Source organism: Hemitrygon akajei, chromosome 5, assembly GCF_048418815.1.
Source record: "Hemitrygon akajei chromosome 5, sHemAka1.3, whole genome shotgun sequence".
NCBI classification, from domain to species: domain Eukaryota; kingdom Metazoa; phylum Chordata; class Chondrichthyes; order Myliobatiformes; family Dasyatidae; genus Hemitrygon; species Hemitrygon akajei.
In genome coordinates this window covers 118,948,828-118,967,936 of record NC_133128.1, presented here as the reverse complement: position 1 = coordinate 118,967,936, position 19,109 = coordinate 118,948,828, and the positions used below count along the sequence as shown (strand labels likewise).

The 19,109-nt window shown below is 47.2% G+C and overlaps 1 protein-coding gene across 3 annotated transcripts in view; it reads left to right on the top strand.

The window, feature by feature from the left end:
* Positions 1-19,109, top strand: part of LOC140728108 (natural resistance-associated macrophage protein 2-like) — a 60,888-nt gene that overhangs the window by 14,946 nt on the left and 26,833 nt on the right. For all 3 annotated transcript variants that reach the window (XM_073046309.1, XM_073046307.1, XM_073046308.1), the window contains exons 3-7: positions 3,640-3,785; positions 12,245-12,367; positions 14,271-14,390; positions 16,740-16,846; positions 17,830-17,900. In XM_073046309.1, coding sequence (XP_072902410.1) covers positions 3,640-3,785; positions 12,245-12,367; positions 14,271-14,390; positions 16,740-16,846; positions 17,830-17,900 — 567 coding nt within the window. The remainder of the gene's footprint in view (positions 1-3,639; positions 3,786-12,244; positions 12,368-14,270; positions 14,391-16,739; positions 16,847-17,829; positions 17,901-19,109) is intronic.

Sequence of the window (19,109 nt, the reverse complement as noted above, 5' to 3'; positions counted from 1 at the left end):
CGCACCGCGGCCAGTGATGGTCAGTCCACATTGTGGTCAGAGAGGTTCACTCCACACCGCGGCCAGTGATGGTCAGTCCACATTGTGGTCAGAGAGGTTCAGTCCACACCGTGGCCAGTGATGGTCAGTCCACATTGTGGTCAGAGAGGTTCAGTCCACACAGTGGTCAATGATGGTCAGTCCACATTGTGGTCAGAGAGGTTCAGTCCACACCGTGGCCAGTGATGGTCAGTCCACATTGTGGTCAGAGAGGTTCACTCCACACTGCGGCCAGTGATGGTCAGTCCACATTGTGGTCAGAGAGGTTCACTCCACATTGTGGCCAGTGATGGTCAGTCCACATTGTGGTCAGAGAGGTTCAGTCCACACAGTGGCCAGTGATGGTCAGTCCACATTGTGGTCAGAGAGGTTCAGTCCACATTGTGGTCAGTGATGGTCAGTCCACATTGTGGTCAGAGAGGTTCAGTCCACACAGTGGCCAGTGGTGGTCAGAGAGGTTCAGTCCACATTATGGTCAGTGATGGTCAGTCCACATTGTGGTCAGAGAGGTTCAGTCCACATTGTGGTCAGAGAGGTTCAGTCCACACAGTGGCCAGTGGTGGTCAGTCCACATTGTTGTCAGAGAGGTTCAGTCCACACTGCGGCCAGTGGTGGTCAGTCCACATTGTTGTCAGAGAGGTTCAGTCCACACTGCGGCCAGTGGTGGTCAGTCCACACTGTGGTCAGAGAGGTTCAGTCCACATTGTGGTCAGTGATGTTCAGTCCACATTGTGGTCAGAGAGGTTCAGTCCACATTGTGGTCAGAGAGGTTCAGTCCACACAGTGGCCAGTGGTGGTCAGTCCACATTGTGGTCAGAGAGGTTCAGTCCACATTGTGGTCAGTGATGGTCAGTCCACATTGTGGTCAGAGAGGTTCAGTCCACATTGTGGTCAGAGAGGTTCAGTCCACACAGTGGCCAGTGGTGGTCAGTCCACATTGTGGTCAGAGAGGTTCACTCAACACAGTGGCCAGTGGTGGTCAGTCCACATTTTGGTCAGAGAGGTTCAGTCCACACTGCGGCCAGTGGTGGTCAGTCCACACTGTGGTCAGAGAGGTTCAGTCCACATTGTGGTCAGTGATGGTCAGTCCACATTGTGGTCAGAGAGGTTCAGTCCACACAGTGGCCAGTGGTGGTCAGTCCACATTTTGGTCAGAGAGGTTCAGTCCACACTGCGGCCAGTGGTGGTCAGTCCACACTGTGGTCAGAGAGGTTCAGTCCACACAGTGGCCAGTGGTGGTCAGTCCACATTGTGGTTAGAGAGGTTCAGTCCACATTGTAGTCAGAGAGGTTCAGTCCACATTGTGGTCAGTGATGGTCAGTCCACATTGTGGTCAGAGAGGTTCAGTCCACATTGTGGTCAGAGAGGTTCAGTCCACACAGTGGCCAGTGGTGGTCAGTCCACATTGTGGTCAGAGAGGTTCAGTCCACACTGCGGCCAGTGGTGGTCAGTCCACATTGTGGTCAGAGAGGTTCAGTCCACATTGTGGTCAGTGATGGTCAGTCCACATTGTGGTCAGAGAGGTTCAGTCCACATTGTGGTCAGAGAGGTTCAGTCCACACAGTGGCCAGTGGTGGTCAGTCCACATTGTGGTCAGAGTGGTTCAGTCCACACTGCGGCCAGTGGTGGTCAGTCCACATTGTAGTCAGAGAGGTTCACTCCACACAGTGGCCAGTGGTGGTCAGTCCACATTTTGGTCAGAGAGGTTCAGTCCACACTGCGGCCAGTGATGGTCAGTCCACATTGTGGTCAGAGAGGTTCAGTCCACATTGTGGTCAGTGATGGTCAGTCCACATTGTGGTCAGAGAGGTTCAGTCCACATTGTGGTCAGTGATGGTCAGTCCACATTGTGGTCAGAGAGGTTCAGTCCACATTGTGGTCAGAGAGGTTCAGTCCACATTGTGGTCAGTGATGGTCAGTCCACATTGTGGTCAGAGAGGTTCACTCCACACTGCGGCCAGTGATGGTCAGTCCACATTGTGGTCAGAGAGGTTCAGTCCACACTGTGGCCAGTGATGGTCAGTCCACATTGTGGTCAGAGAGGTTCAGTCCACATTGTGGTCAGAGAGGTTCAGTCCACACAGTGGCCAGTGATGGTCAGTCCACATTGTGGTCAGAGAGGTTCAGTCCACACTGCGGCCAGTGGTGGTCAGTCCACATTGTGGTCAGAGAGGTTCAGTCCACATTGTGGTCAGAGAGGTTCAGTCCACACAGTGGCCAGTGATGGTCAGTCCACATTGTTGCCAGTGAGGGTCAATCCATACTGCACCCAGTGAGGGTCACTCTGCACTGCACCCATTGAGGGTCAATTCATACTGCACCCAGTGAGGGTCAATCCATACTGCACTCAGTGAGGGTCACTCTGCACTGCACCCAGTGAGGGTCAATCCATACTGCACCCAGTGAGGGTCACTCTGCACTGCACCCAGTGAGGGTCAATCCATACTGCACTCAGTGAGGGTCACTCTGCACTGCACCCAGTGAGGGTCAGTCTGCACTGCACCCAGTGAGGGTCAATCCATACTGCACTCAGATAGGGTCACTCTGCACTGCACCCAGTGAGGGTCAATCCATACTGCACCCAGTGAGGGTCACTCTGCACTGCACCCAGTGAGGGTCAATCCATACTGCACCCAGTGAGGGTCACTCTGCACTGCACCCAGTGAGGGTCAATCCATACTGCACTCAGTGAGGGTCACTCTGCACTGTGGCCAGTGAGGGTCAATCCATACTGCACCCAGTGAGGGTCAATCCATACTGCACTCAGTGAGGGTCACTCTGCACTGTGGCCAGTGAGGGTCAATCCATACTGCACCCAGTGAGGGTCACTCTGCACTGCACCCAGTGAGGGTCAATCCATACTGCACCCAGTGAGGGTCACTCTGCACTGCACCCAGTGAGGGTCAATCCATACTGCACCCAGTGAGGGTCAATCCATACTGCACCCAGTGAGGGTCACTCTGCACTGCACCCAGTGAGGGTCAATCCATACTGCACCCAGTGAGGGTCAATCCATACTGCACTCAGTGAGGGTCACTCTGCACTGTGGCCAGTGAGGGTCAATCCATACTGCACCCAGTGAGGGTCACTCTGCACTGCACCCAGTGAGGGTCAATCCATACTGCACCCAGTGAGGGTCAATCCATACTGCACCCAGTGAGGGTCACTCTGCACTGTGGCCAGTGAGGGTCAATGTTGCCTCTAAGGTGTGCACATACACATCTTTTGCCACTAACACACAAAGTAATTTAACCTGCCCAGGAAAGGTTGTCTCCCTCTACCTCGTTGGCACGTTAAAGTATTTTCCACAATCGTACACAACCGCATTTCCTTTTCTTGTTCCTGATGCGTTGACAACGTAGAGTTTGCAGTGATTTGCTTGTAGATTTTAGAAGTGGTTTACATACTGCTTTTATTGAAGAAATTATTCAGTGTACGCATGTTTTGTCACTGGGTAGGGAATTGCACAGCACAAGATTTTTGCGCATACTGGTCATTACAAATTAGAGGGAACATTGTTGAGAGTCACTGCACACCACTCAAAGACTCCTGGTCTCCCTTTTGACCATGTAGCATGTGATTCCTCCCTTCTCCTTACAGAGCAGCTCATCACGGAGAAAATATCTTCCACAGACTCATCCACAGACGTCAGCGGAGATGTGTCCAGCGAGCTACCAGAATATAACACCCGCTCCACCGACCAGACGTACCTCAATGAGATGATTACAGTCCCTGATGTGGGAGGGGTAAGTTCTGCTTGCCCTCACTGCCACTGTCCCACGCAAAAACAGAAGCTGATGGAAATAGATACCTTCTGCAGCGAGTTAAAGTTTCACTTCAGAGGCCGATCATCAGAACTGAAAGGGAGATAGAGAAACCTTTCAAAGCTGGAGGCCAGGGATTTTCCCTGATAGGGTCATGGCCAGCTCTGCGGCTCAGCAGGGACGGGTACAGTGATAATGAATGTAAGACTATAAGACATAGGAGAATTAGGCCACTCGGCCCATCAAAACTGCTCCATCGTGGCTGATTTATTATCCCCCTCAAGCCCATTCTCCTGCCTTCTGCCCATAACCTTTGACACTCTGACTGATCAAGAATTATCAACCCCTGCTTTAAATATACACAATGACTTGGCCTCCATGTTCATTTGTGGCAATGAGTTCCACTGATTCACCACCACTGGCTAAAGAAATTGCTCATCATCTCTGTTCTGAAGGGATGCCCCTCTATTCTGAGGCTGTGTTACCTCTGGTCCTAGACTCCCCATCTGGGAAATATTCTCTCTACATCCACTCTATCTATGGCTATTCAATAGTTTTCAATGAGATCCCCCTTCATTCTTCTAAACACCAATGAGTACAAGCCCAGAGCCATCAAATGCTCCTCAAATTTTAACCCTTTCAATCCCAGAATCATTCTCGTGAACCTACTCTGTACCCTCTCCAATGCCAACACATCTTTTTTTTCAGTTAAGAGGCCCAAAACTGCTCACAATACTCCAAGTACAGTCCGACTAATTCCTTACAAAGCCTCAGCATTACATCCTTGCTTTTATATTCTAGCCCTCTTGAAGTGAATGCTATCATCTCATTTGACTTCCTTTCCAATGAGCCGAGGCGATATGAAATTCCGTAGTGAGGGTGACAGAGAGGAGATTCCATGGCCACAAAGGAGACATCGGGACGGTGTGTTACGACCCAGATGCTAGGGCCCAGGATGGCTCGCAGTGGTTGCAGAATATTCTCAAGGGGGAGTGTGTGCAGCCAGAGTTCATGACACACATTGGCACAAATGATGTATGTAGAAAGGAGGAAGAAGTCCTGCACAGTGAGTACTGTACAGAAAATTAGGAAGGAAGACCTCCAATGTAGTAACCACAGGGTTACTCAGGGCAGGAACAGGATGATAGTACTCATGACTGAGTGGCTGAGGAACTGGTGCAGGGGTTAATTGGAACTTTTTCTGGGGATAGGGTGACCTGTGCAGAGGAATAGGTTGCACCTAATCTAGACAGGAACCAATACCCTGGCCGGGAGATTTGTTAGTGCTACTCGGGAGGGTTTAAACTAGTTTTGTAGGTGCTGGGAACCAGAGCACCAGGTCAGAAAGTGGAGGGATGGAGAGGAAGGTAGATGTCAGGGCCAGTAACACCAGGCAGGAGCAAAGTAATAGATACAATGGGATGGATAGTTTAAAGTGTGTGCATTTTAATGCTAGGAGTTCAAGGGTAAAGGTGATGAACGCAGGTCATGAATTGGTCAAGGTCAATGAGGAAGGTGACGGATGTGCATGAAAACATTTCACAGACCCTGGGAAAGGTGCACCAGCAGAGTGGAAAGAGGGATAAAGGAGAAGGTTGTGGGTAACAGGACAAGGAGGTTCAAACTGAAGAGAAGGCAATGGTATTGTGAAGATCAACCATGGGACAGGTGACAGAGAAATCCGAGGAGCTTGCAAAAGGGTAACTTGGTAAACTGAAACAAAGAGGAAGGTGGAACGTTGAACATAGCATCAAAGATGTCCCAGAGTGGCTGCGGAATATTCTCAAGGGGGAGAGTGGCCAACTAGAGGTCGTAGTGCACATTTGCACCAATGACATAGCTAGAAAGGGGGAAAAGTGAGTGTAGAGAGTTCAGAGAGAGGCAGAAGAGCTGGACCTCCAATGTAGTCAGCTCTGTATTAAGCATTTAATATTTCAATGATACTTGAGTAATCTTGTATATATATATTATTTGATTAAGCATTCTTGTTTGTTTAAATAACTAATTATGGGTTTAATGTAAAATATTTTAATTGTGTATGTTATCATACTACCATGTGATATGTGTATGAATACCAGAGGGCTGGAGACTTGCTAATACTGTTCAATCATGCAAGAAGGGAACTAGGGATAATCCTTGAAACGATGGACTGGTTAGTCACATTAGTGGTAGGGAAGTTATTGGGGAGAATTCTTAGAGATAAGATTTATGAGCATTTGGAAAACCAAGGCCTGATGAGGGACAGTCAGCTTGCGGGGCAAGTTGTGTCTTACTAACACGAATGAGTTTTTTTTAAAAAGGTGACAAGGGTGTTTGATGAAGGTAGGAGAGTGGATGTTACCTACATGGATTTTATTAAGGTATTTGATAAGGTCCTTCATGGGAGGCTCATCCAGAAGATTAAGACATATGGGATCCATGGTGAATTGGCCACCAGGATTCAAAACTGGCTTGATTCAAAACTGTCAAGATCCTTAACAGTGTTGATGAGCAGAGGGATCTTCAGGTCCAAATTCATAGCTCCTTGAAAATGGATTCACGTGTTGAAAGGGTGATTAAGAATGCATATGACACGCTTGCCTTTATTAGTCAAGGTATTGAGTTCAGAAGTCAGGAAGTTATGCTGCAGCTTTATAAAACTCTGGTTAGGCTGCATCTGGAGTATCGGGTACAGTTCTGGTTATCCCGTTATAGGAAGGATGTTGAGGCTTTGGAGAGGGTGCAGGAAGGTTTACTAGGGTGTTGCCTGGATTAGAGGGCAGGTTCTATAATGAGAGGGTGGACAGACTTAGGTTGTTTTCTTTGGAGTGGCAGAGGTTGAGGGGAGATCTAATAGTTTATAAGATTATGAGAGGCACAGATAGAGTAGAGAGACAATATCCTTTTTCAAGAATTGAAATGTCTAATGCCATAGGGCATGCATTTAAGGTGGGGGGGGTTAATTACAAAGGAGATGTGAGGGGCAAGTGTTGGATGCCTGGATGTGAAGGAATGTGAGGAAAATGGAATGATGTGGACATTGTGTAGGCAGAAGACATTAGTTAGCCATTGGATTACTAATTTGATTTGCTTGGCAGAACATTGTGGGCTGAATGGCCTGTTCCTGCTGTTCCAAGTAGTTAACAATATTACCTGGTCAATGAGTGGATGGGATCCTGCTGAGAGGGGGAGTAGGGATCTACAAGGACAAGCCGGGGAACTACAGATCCACCGGCCTGACCATCAGTGATGGGGAGCGTGCTAGAGGGAGCTCTGAGGGACAGGATCTGTCAGCATTTGAATGGACAGAGTCTGATTAGGAGGAGACAGCATGTCTTTGTGTATGGAAAGTCATGCTTGATGAACTTTTTAATTGACTAGGCAATAAAATATGTAGACGAGGATAGGGCAGTGGATTTTGTCTAGTTGGACTTTAGCAAGACCTCTGACAAGGTCCTGCTTAAGACCATATGACATAGGAGCAGAGTTAAGCCATTCAACTCTAGTCTGCTCCGGCATTCCATCATTATCCCTCTCAACCCCATTCTCCTGCCTTCTCCCCATAACCTTTGACACCCTGACTGATCAAGAACCTGTCAACCTCCAATTTAAATATACCCAACAACTTGGCCTCCACAGCTCCCTGTAGCAATGAATTTCATAGATTCACCATCCTCATCTCTGTTCAAAAGGGACATCCTTCTACTTTGAGCTGTACCCTCTGGTCCTAGACTCCCACTATTGAAAACATCTCTGTGTCCACTCTATCTTGGCATTTCGATATTCAATAAGTTTCAATGAGTTCTCCCCTCATTCTGCTAAACTCCAGTCCTAAAGCTATTAAATTCTCCTCATGCATTAACTCTTTCATTCCTGAGTTCATTCTTATGAACCTTCTGTGGGCCCTCTCCTATGCCGTCACATCTTTTCATAGATAAGGAGCCCAAACCTGCTCACCATTGTCCAAGTGTGGTCTGACCAATGCCTTGCAAAGCCTCAGCATCATATCCTTTCTTTTATGTTTTGTCTTCTCGAAATGAATGCTAACATTGTATTTGCATTCCTTACTCCCAACTCATCCTGCAAGGAAACCTTCAGAGAATCCTGTGCATGGACTCGTAAGTCACTTTGCACCTCTGAGTTCTGAATTTTCTCCACGTTTAGAAAATCATCCACAACTTTATTTCTTCTATTAAAGTGCATGACCATATACTTCCCTACATTGCATTCCATCTGCTACTTCTGTGCCCCTTATCCTAATCTGTTCAAGCCTTCCTGCTGATTCCCTGCTTCCTCAACACTACCTACCCCTGTGCATATCTTTGTATCACTCGCAAACTTGGCCACAAGGCCATCAATTCCATCATCTGTGGTAGGCTGGCCTGGAAGGCCAGGTCTCATGGAATCCAGGGAGAGATATTTAGATGGATCCAAAATTGGTCTAGAGGTAGGAAGCAGAAGGGAGATGGTTGAAGTTGTGTTCGTGGCTTGCAGGTCAGTGACTAGTGGTGTGCCGTGTGGGTCGGTGCTGGGATCCTTATTATTTATTATTTATATAAATGATTTAGATGCAAATGGCTTCTTCACTAAGTTTTCAGATGATGCACAATTAGGAGGAGTTGTTGTTCATGAAGATTGTTCTAGATCACAGGGGGATCTTGATCAGTTTGGAAAAGGGCCAAAGAGTAGCAAATACAGATAAGAGTGAGATGATGCATTTTGGAAAGTCAAATCAACATAGGACATACTATGAAAGATAGGGCACTAGGAAATGTAATGGAACTGAGGCATCTAGGACTACAAGTGCATAGTGCATTGAAACAGCGTCGCAGGTAGACAGGGTGGTGAAAAAGGTATTTAGCCTACAGGCCTTCATATTTCAGTACATTGAGTACAGGTGTTGGGACATTATGAGGCAGTTGAATTAAGAACATAAGAAATAGGAGAAGGAGTCGGCCATCTAGCCCATCGAGTCTGCTCCACCATTCAATAAGATCATGGCTGATCTGACCATGGACTCATCTCCACCTACCTGCCTTTGCCCCATAACCCTTAATTCACCAATTAGGGAATTGGTGAGGCTGTACCATGTATTGTTTTGGTCACTTTGTCACAGGAAGGATGTGGTTAAACTGGAAAGAGTGCAGAAATGATTTGTGAGGATGTTGCTAGGATGAGAGTGCCTGGATTATAGGGAGATGTTTGCCAGGCTGGGTCTTTATTCTTTGAATGTCGGGGATTAAAGTGTTCAAAAATGTGAGGAGCATAGATAAGGTGGATGGAAGCCATCTTTCCCCAGGGTAGGGGAGTCTAAAACTAAGGGGCGTTGGTTTTCAGTGAAATCGGAACTGGAATTGGTTTATTACTGTCACAAGTACTGAGATACAGCAAGAATAAAGTCGTGCAATTACAGAGAAAGTACAGTGCAGTTAGACAATTAGGGACAAGATCATAATGAGGTAGATTGTGAGGTCAAGGGTTCATCTTATCACACAAGAAGATTGTTCAGTAGTCCTATAACAGTAGGATAGAACTTGTCCTTGAGCATGCTGGTACATACTTTCAGGCTCTCATTTCTTCTGTCCATTGGGAATGTGTGGAAGAGAGATGGAAAAGATTTAAAAGAGATCTGAGGGGCAACAATTGATGTGGAGGGCTGTGAGTCTACAGAACAAGCTTATTATAATTCTGTTCTTCATTGTATAAATTTATATTTAATTGATGTGTTTCTAGTGAACGTTGTGCAAAGATGTTATGGCTTAGAAAGGACTAGTTGAAAAAGACTGATAGGATGAATGTGGAGAGGATGTTTCCCATGGTGGGGGTATCCAGAACTAAAGGGCACAGCCTCAAAATTGAGGGGCAATCCTTCAATGCTCTGTCACAGACTGTGGTGGAGGCCAAGTCTGTGGGTATATTTAAGGCGGAAGTTGATCATTTCCTGATCGGTCAGGGCATCAAAGAATATGGCGAGAAGGCAGGTGTATGGGGTTGAGTGGGATCCAGAATCAGCCCTGATTGAATGGCAGAGCAGACTCGATGGGCTGAATGGCCTAATTCTGCTCCTATGTCTTATGGTCTTATGATTTTATAGATTGACAGAGAGGACATGGTTCAGATTTAGAGAGAGGGCATAGTTTAAATCTAAAGAGAGGACATCATACAAATCGTCAGAGAGGACATGGTTTAGATAACAGAGATGACAGGGATTAGACTGGCAAAAAGGGTATGGTTTAGATCAACAGAGGCAGCATGGATGGAACAACGGAGGATGTGTAGTTCAGATCAACTGAGAGGACATTGTTTATTTCAACTGAGGAAATATGGTTCAGATCGACTGAGAGAACATAGTTTAGATTGACAGAGAGGGCATAGTTTAGATCAACAGAGAGAAATTAGTTTAGGTCAACAGAGAGGACCAGGGTGTAAATTGACAGAGACAACATTTTTTTAATCTACAGAGAGGACATCGTACAGATCAACAGAGAGGACATGATTTAGATCAACAGACACAATATAGTTTAGATGTGTAGGCAGGGCATGGATTAGACCAACACAGAGCATGGATTGAATGACAGAAAGGATGTAGTTTAGATTGACGGTGAGGACATGATTTATATCAACAGGGATGGTGTGATTTGGATGTATGGGGAGAGTGTGGTTTAGATCGACAGAGAGGCCATGGTTTAGATTGACAAAGGCGACACGGTTTAGATGAACAGAGAGGGCATTGATAGATGGACCGAGGGGGCATGGTTTAGATCAGCAGAGAGGACATGGTTTAGATGGATAGAGAAGGGGCATTGATAGAACAACATGTAAACAACATTGTTTACATCTACAGAGACAACACATTTTGGATCAACAGAGAGGATATTGTACAGATGGACGGAGAAGACATGATTTAGATCAAACAGTGAGGGCACGATTTAGATTGACAGATTAGACATGGTTTCGATTGACAGAGAAGACACGGCTTAGACCAACAGTGAGAACATAGTTTAGAGCCACAATAAGGACATGGTTTAGATTAACAGGGATGATGGTTTAGATCTATAGAGAGGGCATGGTTTAGATCGACAGAGGGAATATTGTTTAGATTGACAGTCAGCACATGGGTTAGACTTACAGAGACAACATCATTCAGATCAACAGAGAGGGCATGGTTTAGATTGACAGAGGGGATATGCTTTAGAGCGACATGACGAATATACTCTTCTCAGACTTCCCACCAGGTACAGCTATTGATTTTAATTGATATTTTGATGACAACTCTGCCATCTTCATCAGGGATGACGCCTGAGTATGTCAAGTCCAATACTATATCTGATACCATTACATACCAGATACTATTTATACCACCCCCCCCCATCATCCGTCCCCCCCGATTGGTTACTTCTCATCCAATCAAGTTTCCGCTGTCCCACCTTGTTTACAATCTAATTCCCGTTCTTTGTCTTTGTTAAAACTCTTCTCCTCTAGTTTTATTTCAATGGCTTCCTTCACCAGGCAGACCCAAAAGCCATTGTATGGCACAATGGTTTTGTGTTATCAAAGTCAATCCTATGGCCATTGCGTATGCAATATTCTGCTACTGCCGGTTTCTCCAGGTAACCCCCCCCCCCCCCGGGCTCCTTGATGCGTGTTCCCACCTGACCGATATACACTGCTCCATATTCACGGGGAATCCTGCAACAGCAGCTGTCCTAAGTCCCAGGTCACCCTTGGCCCGCGTAAACTGTGGTTTGAACTTTCTTACAAGTTTGTGGATGGCATTAATCTGATGGAAACTGGACAGTAGCCTCGGACATGGCATCTATAAGAAACCCACTCACCCAGACTTATACCTTAGCAATAACAGCCACTATCATGCCACCTAATGTAGAGCAATTCTTTCTACTTTGATTAACCGTGCGAAACCTATTTTGGGGAGTCTCAATGAGGAAATAAAACAATTACGTACGATTTTCCTACAGAATAGCCTCAAAGTGAAGATTGAGATACACACAGACAATAACGTTTAGAACAACAGAGAGGACATGATTTAGAGGGCTTGGTTTATATTTACAGAGACATGGCATGGATTAGATCAACAGAGATGACATGGTATAGATCTATCAATGCCTTGTCGATCTAAATCATCAACAGGCAGGTAATTGTTTAGATTGACAAGGCATGGCTAGAACACCAGAGAAAATGGTGCTTTATGTTGACAGATTGATGGGGGGCATGGTCTGGATCTGTAGTGATGACATCGCTCAGTTCGACAGAGAGAACATGCTTTAGATCTGTAGAGGGAACATGGGTGGCACAGTAGAATACTGATTAACACAATGCTTTACAGTACAGGCAAACCAGGTTCAATTCCCACCACTAACTGTAAGGAGTTTCTTACTCTTGTGCGATAATGTCTTTCTTGATAAAGAAGATCACTCTTGATGTTTATCTTCGTCTATGTCCAGCCTGGATTTAGCTTCAGGAAGCTATGGGCATTTACAGGACCAGGATACCTGATGAGCATCGCGTATCTGGACCCAGGAAACATCGAGTCAGACCTGCAATCTGGGGCAGCAGCGGGCTACAAGGTCAGTCCAAGAACAGTGTGGTCCTAACCCACCATGTTGACCGATATTGCACCCATCACCACCCTCCATGCTTTTAATCTCCTCTTTCCTTGCCTTTAATCAAAGTCAAGGTCTAAGCACATTTATTGTCTAAGTACGTATATATCACCATATCCTACATCAGAATTATTTTCTTGCAGGCTTTTGCAGGAACATAAAAAATACAATAAGATTTATGTAAAACTATGTATAAGCAAAGACCGAAAAGCAACCAATGTGCAAAAGAAGAAAAATTATACAAATATATAAAAAATAACACTGAGAACATGAGTCGTAGATTCCGTTAAAGTGAGTCTATAGGCCATAGACGTTCCGAGTTGTAGTGAGTGAAGTTATCCACACTGGTTCAGGAGCCTGATGGTTTTAGGGTAATAACTGTTCCTGAACCTGGTGGTGTGGGACCCAATGCTCATTGTGGTGAGTGAAGTTATCCACACTGGTTCAGGAGCCTGAGGGTTGTAGGGTAATAACTGTTCCTGAACCTGGTGGTGTGGGACCCAATGCTCATTGTGGTGAGTGAAGTTATCCACACTGGTTCAGGAGCCTGAGGGTTGTAGGGTAATAACTGTTCCTGAACCTGGTGGTGTGGGACCCAATGCTCATTGTGGTGAGTGAAGTTATCCACACTGGTTCAGGAGCCTGAGGGTTGTAGGGTAATAACTGTTCCTGAACCTGGTGGTGTGGGACCTAAGGCTCGTTGAGATGAGTGAAGTTATCCACACTGGTTCAGGAGCCTGAGGGTTGTAGAGTAATAACTGTTCCTGAACCTGGTGGTGTGGGATCCAGTGCTCATTGTGGTGAGTGAAGTTATCCACACTGGTTCAGGAGCCTGAGGGTTGTAGAGTAATAACTGTTCCTGAACCTGGTGGTGTGGGATCCAGTGCTCATTGTGGTGAGTGAAGTTATCCACACTGGTTCAGGAGCCTGATGGGGTAATAACTGTCCCTGAACCTGGTGGTGTGGGACCCAATGCTCATTGTGGTGAGTGAAGTTATCCACACTGGTTCAGGAGCCTGAGGGTTGTAGAGTAATAACTGTTCCTGAACCTGGTGGTGTGGGATCCAGTGCTCATTGTGGTGAGTGAAGTTATCCACGCTGGTTCAGGAGCCTGATGGTGGTAGGGTAATAACTGTTCCTGAACCTGGTGGTGTGGGACCCAATGCTCATTGTGGTGAGTGAAGTTATCCACACTGGTTCAGGAGCCTGAGGGTTGTAGAGTAATAACTGTTCCTGAACCTGGTGGTGTGGGATCCAGTGCTCATTGTGGTGAGTGAAGTTATCCACACTGGTTCAGGAGCCTGATGGGGTAATAACTGTCCCTGAACCTGGTGGTGTGGGTCCTAAGGCCCCTGTACCTCCATTGCGATGGTAAGAATCTATCAACCTCCAGTTTAAATATACCAATTGACTTGGTCTCCACAGCCATCCATGGCAATGAATTCCACAGATTTGCCATCGTCTGGCTCAAGAAATTTCTCCTCATCTCCTTTTCTAAGTACACATCCTTCTATTTTGAGGCTGTGCCCTCTATTCTTAGTCTTCCTCGCTATAGGAAACATTCTCTCCACATTCACTCTTTCTTAGGGGGACTTTTCCTGTGATGGACTGAGCTGTGCCCACCAACGTCTGTGGTCTTTTCTGTTTCTGGGCACTGGTGTTTCCATACCAGGCTGTGATATAGCCATTTAGAATACTCTCCACTGTACATCTATAGAAGTTTGTCAAACTTTTAGCTGACATGGCAAACGTACACTAACTCCTAAGAATGTACCACCCCCTGACCCTTTAATCCCCGCACTCCGTGCCCTAACTGTGGTGTTGACTGACGCAGCACTCACCACCAGTCTCCGTGCCTCTCCCACAGCTCCTCTGGGTGCTCCTTTCTGCAACGGTGCTGGGTTTGCTGCTCCAGAGGCTGGCGGCCCGCCTGGGTGTGGTGACGGGGATGCACCTGGCTGAGGTCTGCCGCCTCTACTACCCCAAGGTAAGGCAGAGGGGCCGGGTGGGATTCGCGGCATCTCACTGCTCAGGCGCTTTTCGGAGGCTGAGCGGAAACCTGAGAGAAGCTTATAAAATTATGAGAGGCACAGATAGATTAGACAGCCATAATCTGTTCCCCAGTGTAGAGAGGTCAAATGTGAGAGGGGGAGACTGCAAAGGAGACATACCGGGGTGGTGATAAAAGCAGATATAATATGGTGTTCAAGGGGCCTTTAGACAGGGACACAAGGTAGGGAATGGAGTAATAGAGTCATGGAGCACTACAGCACAGAAACAGGCCTTTCAGCCCATCCAGTCCATGCCAAACTGTTCATCTACCATGACCCATCGACTCACACCTGGATCATAGCCCTCTATACCATTCCTATAGATGTATTAATCTAAATTTCTCTTAAATGTTGCAATCAAACCAATATCCACCTCTTCTGCTGGCAGCTCGTTCCGCACTCACGCTCGGAGGGCTATGGTCCGGGTGCTTGCAGATGGGGCTGTACGTAAGATCAGGTCAGCACAGCGGAAGAGCCAGCTTCTCCACTGTAATGCTCCATAATTCCATGTGCAGGCAGCAGGGATTTAGTTGATCTGGTATCATGGTTGGTGCAGAATGTGGGTTGAAGGGTCTGTTCCTGTGCTCTATTGATCTGTGTCCCAGAAATTCCTGCTCCATGTCCTGTGTTACAAAAGCAACAGAAGTGCTTGGGATATGCAAATCCCTTCCTTGTTTCAGCTCCAATCGTCTCTCTCCAATCTCCTTTTGCTCATCCAGTCCATTCCCCTCCCTTCCTCCATCATCCTTTCCCAATCCCTCCATCCCTCCCTTCCTCCCTGTCATCCTTTCCCAATCCCTCCATCCTTTTCCTCCCTCTGTCACCCTTTCCCAATCCCTCCATCCCCTTTCCTGCCCCTGTCACCCTTTCCCAATCCCTCCATCCCCTTCCTCCCTGTCACCCTTTCCCAGTCCCTCCATCCCCTTCCTCCCTCTGTCACCCTTTCCCAATCCTTCCATCCCCTTCCTCCCTCTGTCACCCTTTCCCAATCCCTCCATCCCCTTCCTCCCTCTGTCACCCTTTCCAATCTGCTTCCTTCATACCCAAGGGGGCTGATAGCGATTCTGGACTGGTGGCCGCTTCCCTTTGCACAGACTGATATATACCACCCTGACCCCTGACCCCAGTCTGGTAATTTACCACCCTGACCCCTGACCCCAGTCTGGGAATATACCATCCTGACCCCTGACCCCAGTCTGGTAATTTACCACCCTGACCCCTGACCCCAGTCTGGGAATATACCATCCTGACCCCTGACCCCAGTCTGGTAATTTACCACCCTGACCCCTGACTCCTTTTATTGACTTATTGTTGTCATATGCACCAAGAGACGGCGATGAGATTTCATTTCTGTGCCATCGAGCCAGATCATTCCCTATATGAGGAAATAAATACAATGTACGATCTCATGTTGCAGCTGCAGAGAGTGTGCAGTGCAGGCAGCCAAACATGGTGCGGGGTCAGGGTCGGCTGAGAGACCCAGAGTTCATCTTTCCCAGATATCAGGCCCATTCAAGAACCTGCCAACAATGGGTAAAAGCCATCCTTGACGTGTTCTTGAGCTTTTGTATATTCTGCCTCGTGGGAGGGGGTCGTTGATGATGTTGGCTGCTTTCCTGAGGCAATGGGAGGTGTGGGGGAGTTGATGGAGGAGAGGCTGGTTTCTGTGATGCATTGGACTCCGCTGCAGACACAGTTCTGTAGCTTATTATGCTATTGGGTAGAGCAATTGCTACACCAGGCCATGTGGCTTTCAGATCAACCCCTATCCCCAGTCTGGGGTGACATCATCCTGACCCCAGACTTCAGTCTTGGGAAATATCACCCTGACCTCTGACCCAGATCTGACCCCTGACCTCAGTCTATCACCCAGACTCCAGTCTTGGGAGCTATGATCCTAACCCCTGGTCCCCCACTGGGCAGCTAACTCCCTGACAACTGACCCTAGTATGGACAGATATCACAAGATCCCTGACCCCAATCTGGGCAGATATCACTCTGACCCCAGAATGGGGAGATATCACCCTGACCCCTGACCCCAGAATGGGGAGATAGCACCCTGACCCTTGACCCCAGAATGGGGAGATATCACCCTGACCCCTGAGCCCAGAATGGGGAGATATCACCCTGACCCTTGACCCCAGACTTGCCAGTCCGGCTGTCCCAGGTGTTACCCCCGCTGTCCGAGGTCATGGCTGAAGCTATCTGGATTTGGGGGTGTGTAAATGTGGGGGAGAGTACCCGTTTGCCAGTGATGTACGAGTCCTCACCATTGTGTGTTTCAGCGCCCCCGAATCTTGCTCTGGCTGACCATCGAGCTCGCCATCATCGGCTCCGACATGCAAGAGGTGATCGGCACAGCCATTGCCATCAATTTACTATCCAGTCAGAGGTGAGGACAGCCTGGGGGCAGCACGAGTTCAGCACCAGAATCAGAATCATGTACATATACACCCTGACCCCTGACCTCAGGAGTTTTATCGATATACGTAAATTAAATAAGTAGTGCGAAAAGTAAACTAAAAATAAAAGATTAGTGAGGTAGTGTGGATTCATTGACCATTCAGAAATCTGATGGTGTTGAGAAGAAGCCGTGCTGAAACCAGCTCATGTACCTCTTCCTTATCGGTAACAACAATAAGAGGGCATGTTCTGGGTGATGGGGTCCTTAATGACAGATGCTGCCTCTTTGAGGCATCGCTTTTTGAAGACGTCCTTGATACTGGGAGGCATGAGTGAGTCCATGGGTAGTGGGAACAGTTAGGGTGAGCCAGGTTGAGTAAAGTTGAAGTTGTCCCTTCTGGTTCAAGGGCCTAATGATTGAGAGGTAATAGCTGTTCCTGAACCTGGTGGTGCAGGTCCTGAGGCTCCTGTACCTCTTTCCTGATGGCAACAGCAAGAAGAGAGCATGACCTGGATATGTGAGGTTTGAAGTTTTAACTCCCCTTATGGACGAGTCCTGGTGTCGATACTGGAGATGGAAGCCCAAAGATTGAAAACCAAAGACTGTGAGCTCGGAGTCTGAGCTCCTGGCTCAGCACGCCTGGAAGTCGGAGGCCCAATATCTGCAAGTCCAGGGCCAAGAACTGGGTGTGGCCTGTCCCAGGGTTAGAGGCCTGTCAGTGGGTTTAGCTGTTGTTTTTTTCTGTTTTGTTGTTATTATTGTGCTGTTATTGTTGCTGCTGGTGTTGGTCTGCTGAACGTGGTGGGCATGCTCTGTTCTCACGGAATGTGTAGTGACACTTGCGAGCTGCCCCAGCACTATATCGGCAGTTAGCGCAAACAATGAATTTCGCTGTACGGCATGTTTCAATGTACATGTGATAGACAGATAAATCTGCCTCTGAATCTGACGTAAATCTTTCACTCCTATAGGATTCCGATTTGGGGAGGAGTGCTCATTACCATTGTGGACACCTTCTTCTTCTTGTTCCTTGATAAATATGGTAGGTGTTGGGTCACTGTGAAGGAGCCCTCTCCAATATTTCCACAACGTCTCTCCTTGACAACTACCATTTCACTCACCGTGGTCGAGGATGTGAAGGGAAGGTGAGAGGTCTCGTGACCAGCCGGGATCCCAGTGTATGACAGAGCAATCTCAATAGGCTGAATATCCGATGTCAGCCGAAAACCTGCATATCAATAGGCTGTGTTCTTTCAGGAAGAAATATTTGTCACTGTAAAATAGTTCACTAGATTGTTATTGGTTTATTATTGTCACATGTACTGAGATACAGTGACAAACCTGCCTTGCATACCGTCCATACAAATCAAATCATTACACAGTGCATTGAGGTAGAACAAGGGAAAACAATAACAGAATGCAGAATAACGTGTAACAGCTAGTGGAAGAGAGTGGTGCAGGTTAATTATAAGCTGCCAGATCATAACAAGGTATGCTGTGAGGCCAAGAATCTATCTTATCGTATGTTCTGTCAGGCTATGTCATCAGGCTGGGCTCTGGAACTGGTGAGAACACCTTAGGAATGCAGGTTGGACAATTAGGACTGAGAATTGAAACTCCTTTAGGAACCTGTGGCACTCTCTGCCTCAGGTGGCTGTGGTCAATGTAGCCAAGATCGAGAAAATAGTAGGGAAATTATTGGGCCACACACTTAAAATTCTGGAGGAACCCAGCAGGTCAGGCAGCATCTTTAGAGGGGTATAAACAGACCGCAGTTGTGTTTAGAGAAATTTTTGGAAAATGCAGGGTCCCTTGCAGAGATTTTTGCTTCACCTCTGACCACAGAAGTTCCCGATGTCTAAAGAGTGGCTAATGCGGTACCATTGTTTAAAAAGGGTAGCAAAGACAATCCAAGTGGATAACTCTGGCGTCGGTGATAGGTAAATTAACGGAGGAGATTCTGAGGGACAGTATTTACCAGCATTTGAAGATACAGGGTTTGATTAAGGACAATCAGCATGGGAAGTAGTGCCTGACAAACCTCGTGGAGTTCTTTGGAGTTAACCAAAAGGGTAGATGAGGGTAAGGCAGTGGATGTGGCATTGTGTGTCTTCAGACTTCAGTACCTCCTCCTTGATGATATGAGAGCAAGTCCTGGGTGGTGAGGGTACTTGATAATGGATGTGCCTTCTTAAGGCGTCACCTCTTGAAGATGCCCTCGATGGAGGGGAAGCTAGTGCTCATGATGGAG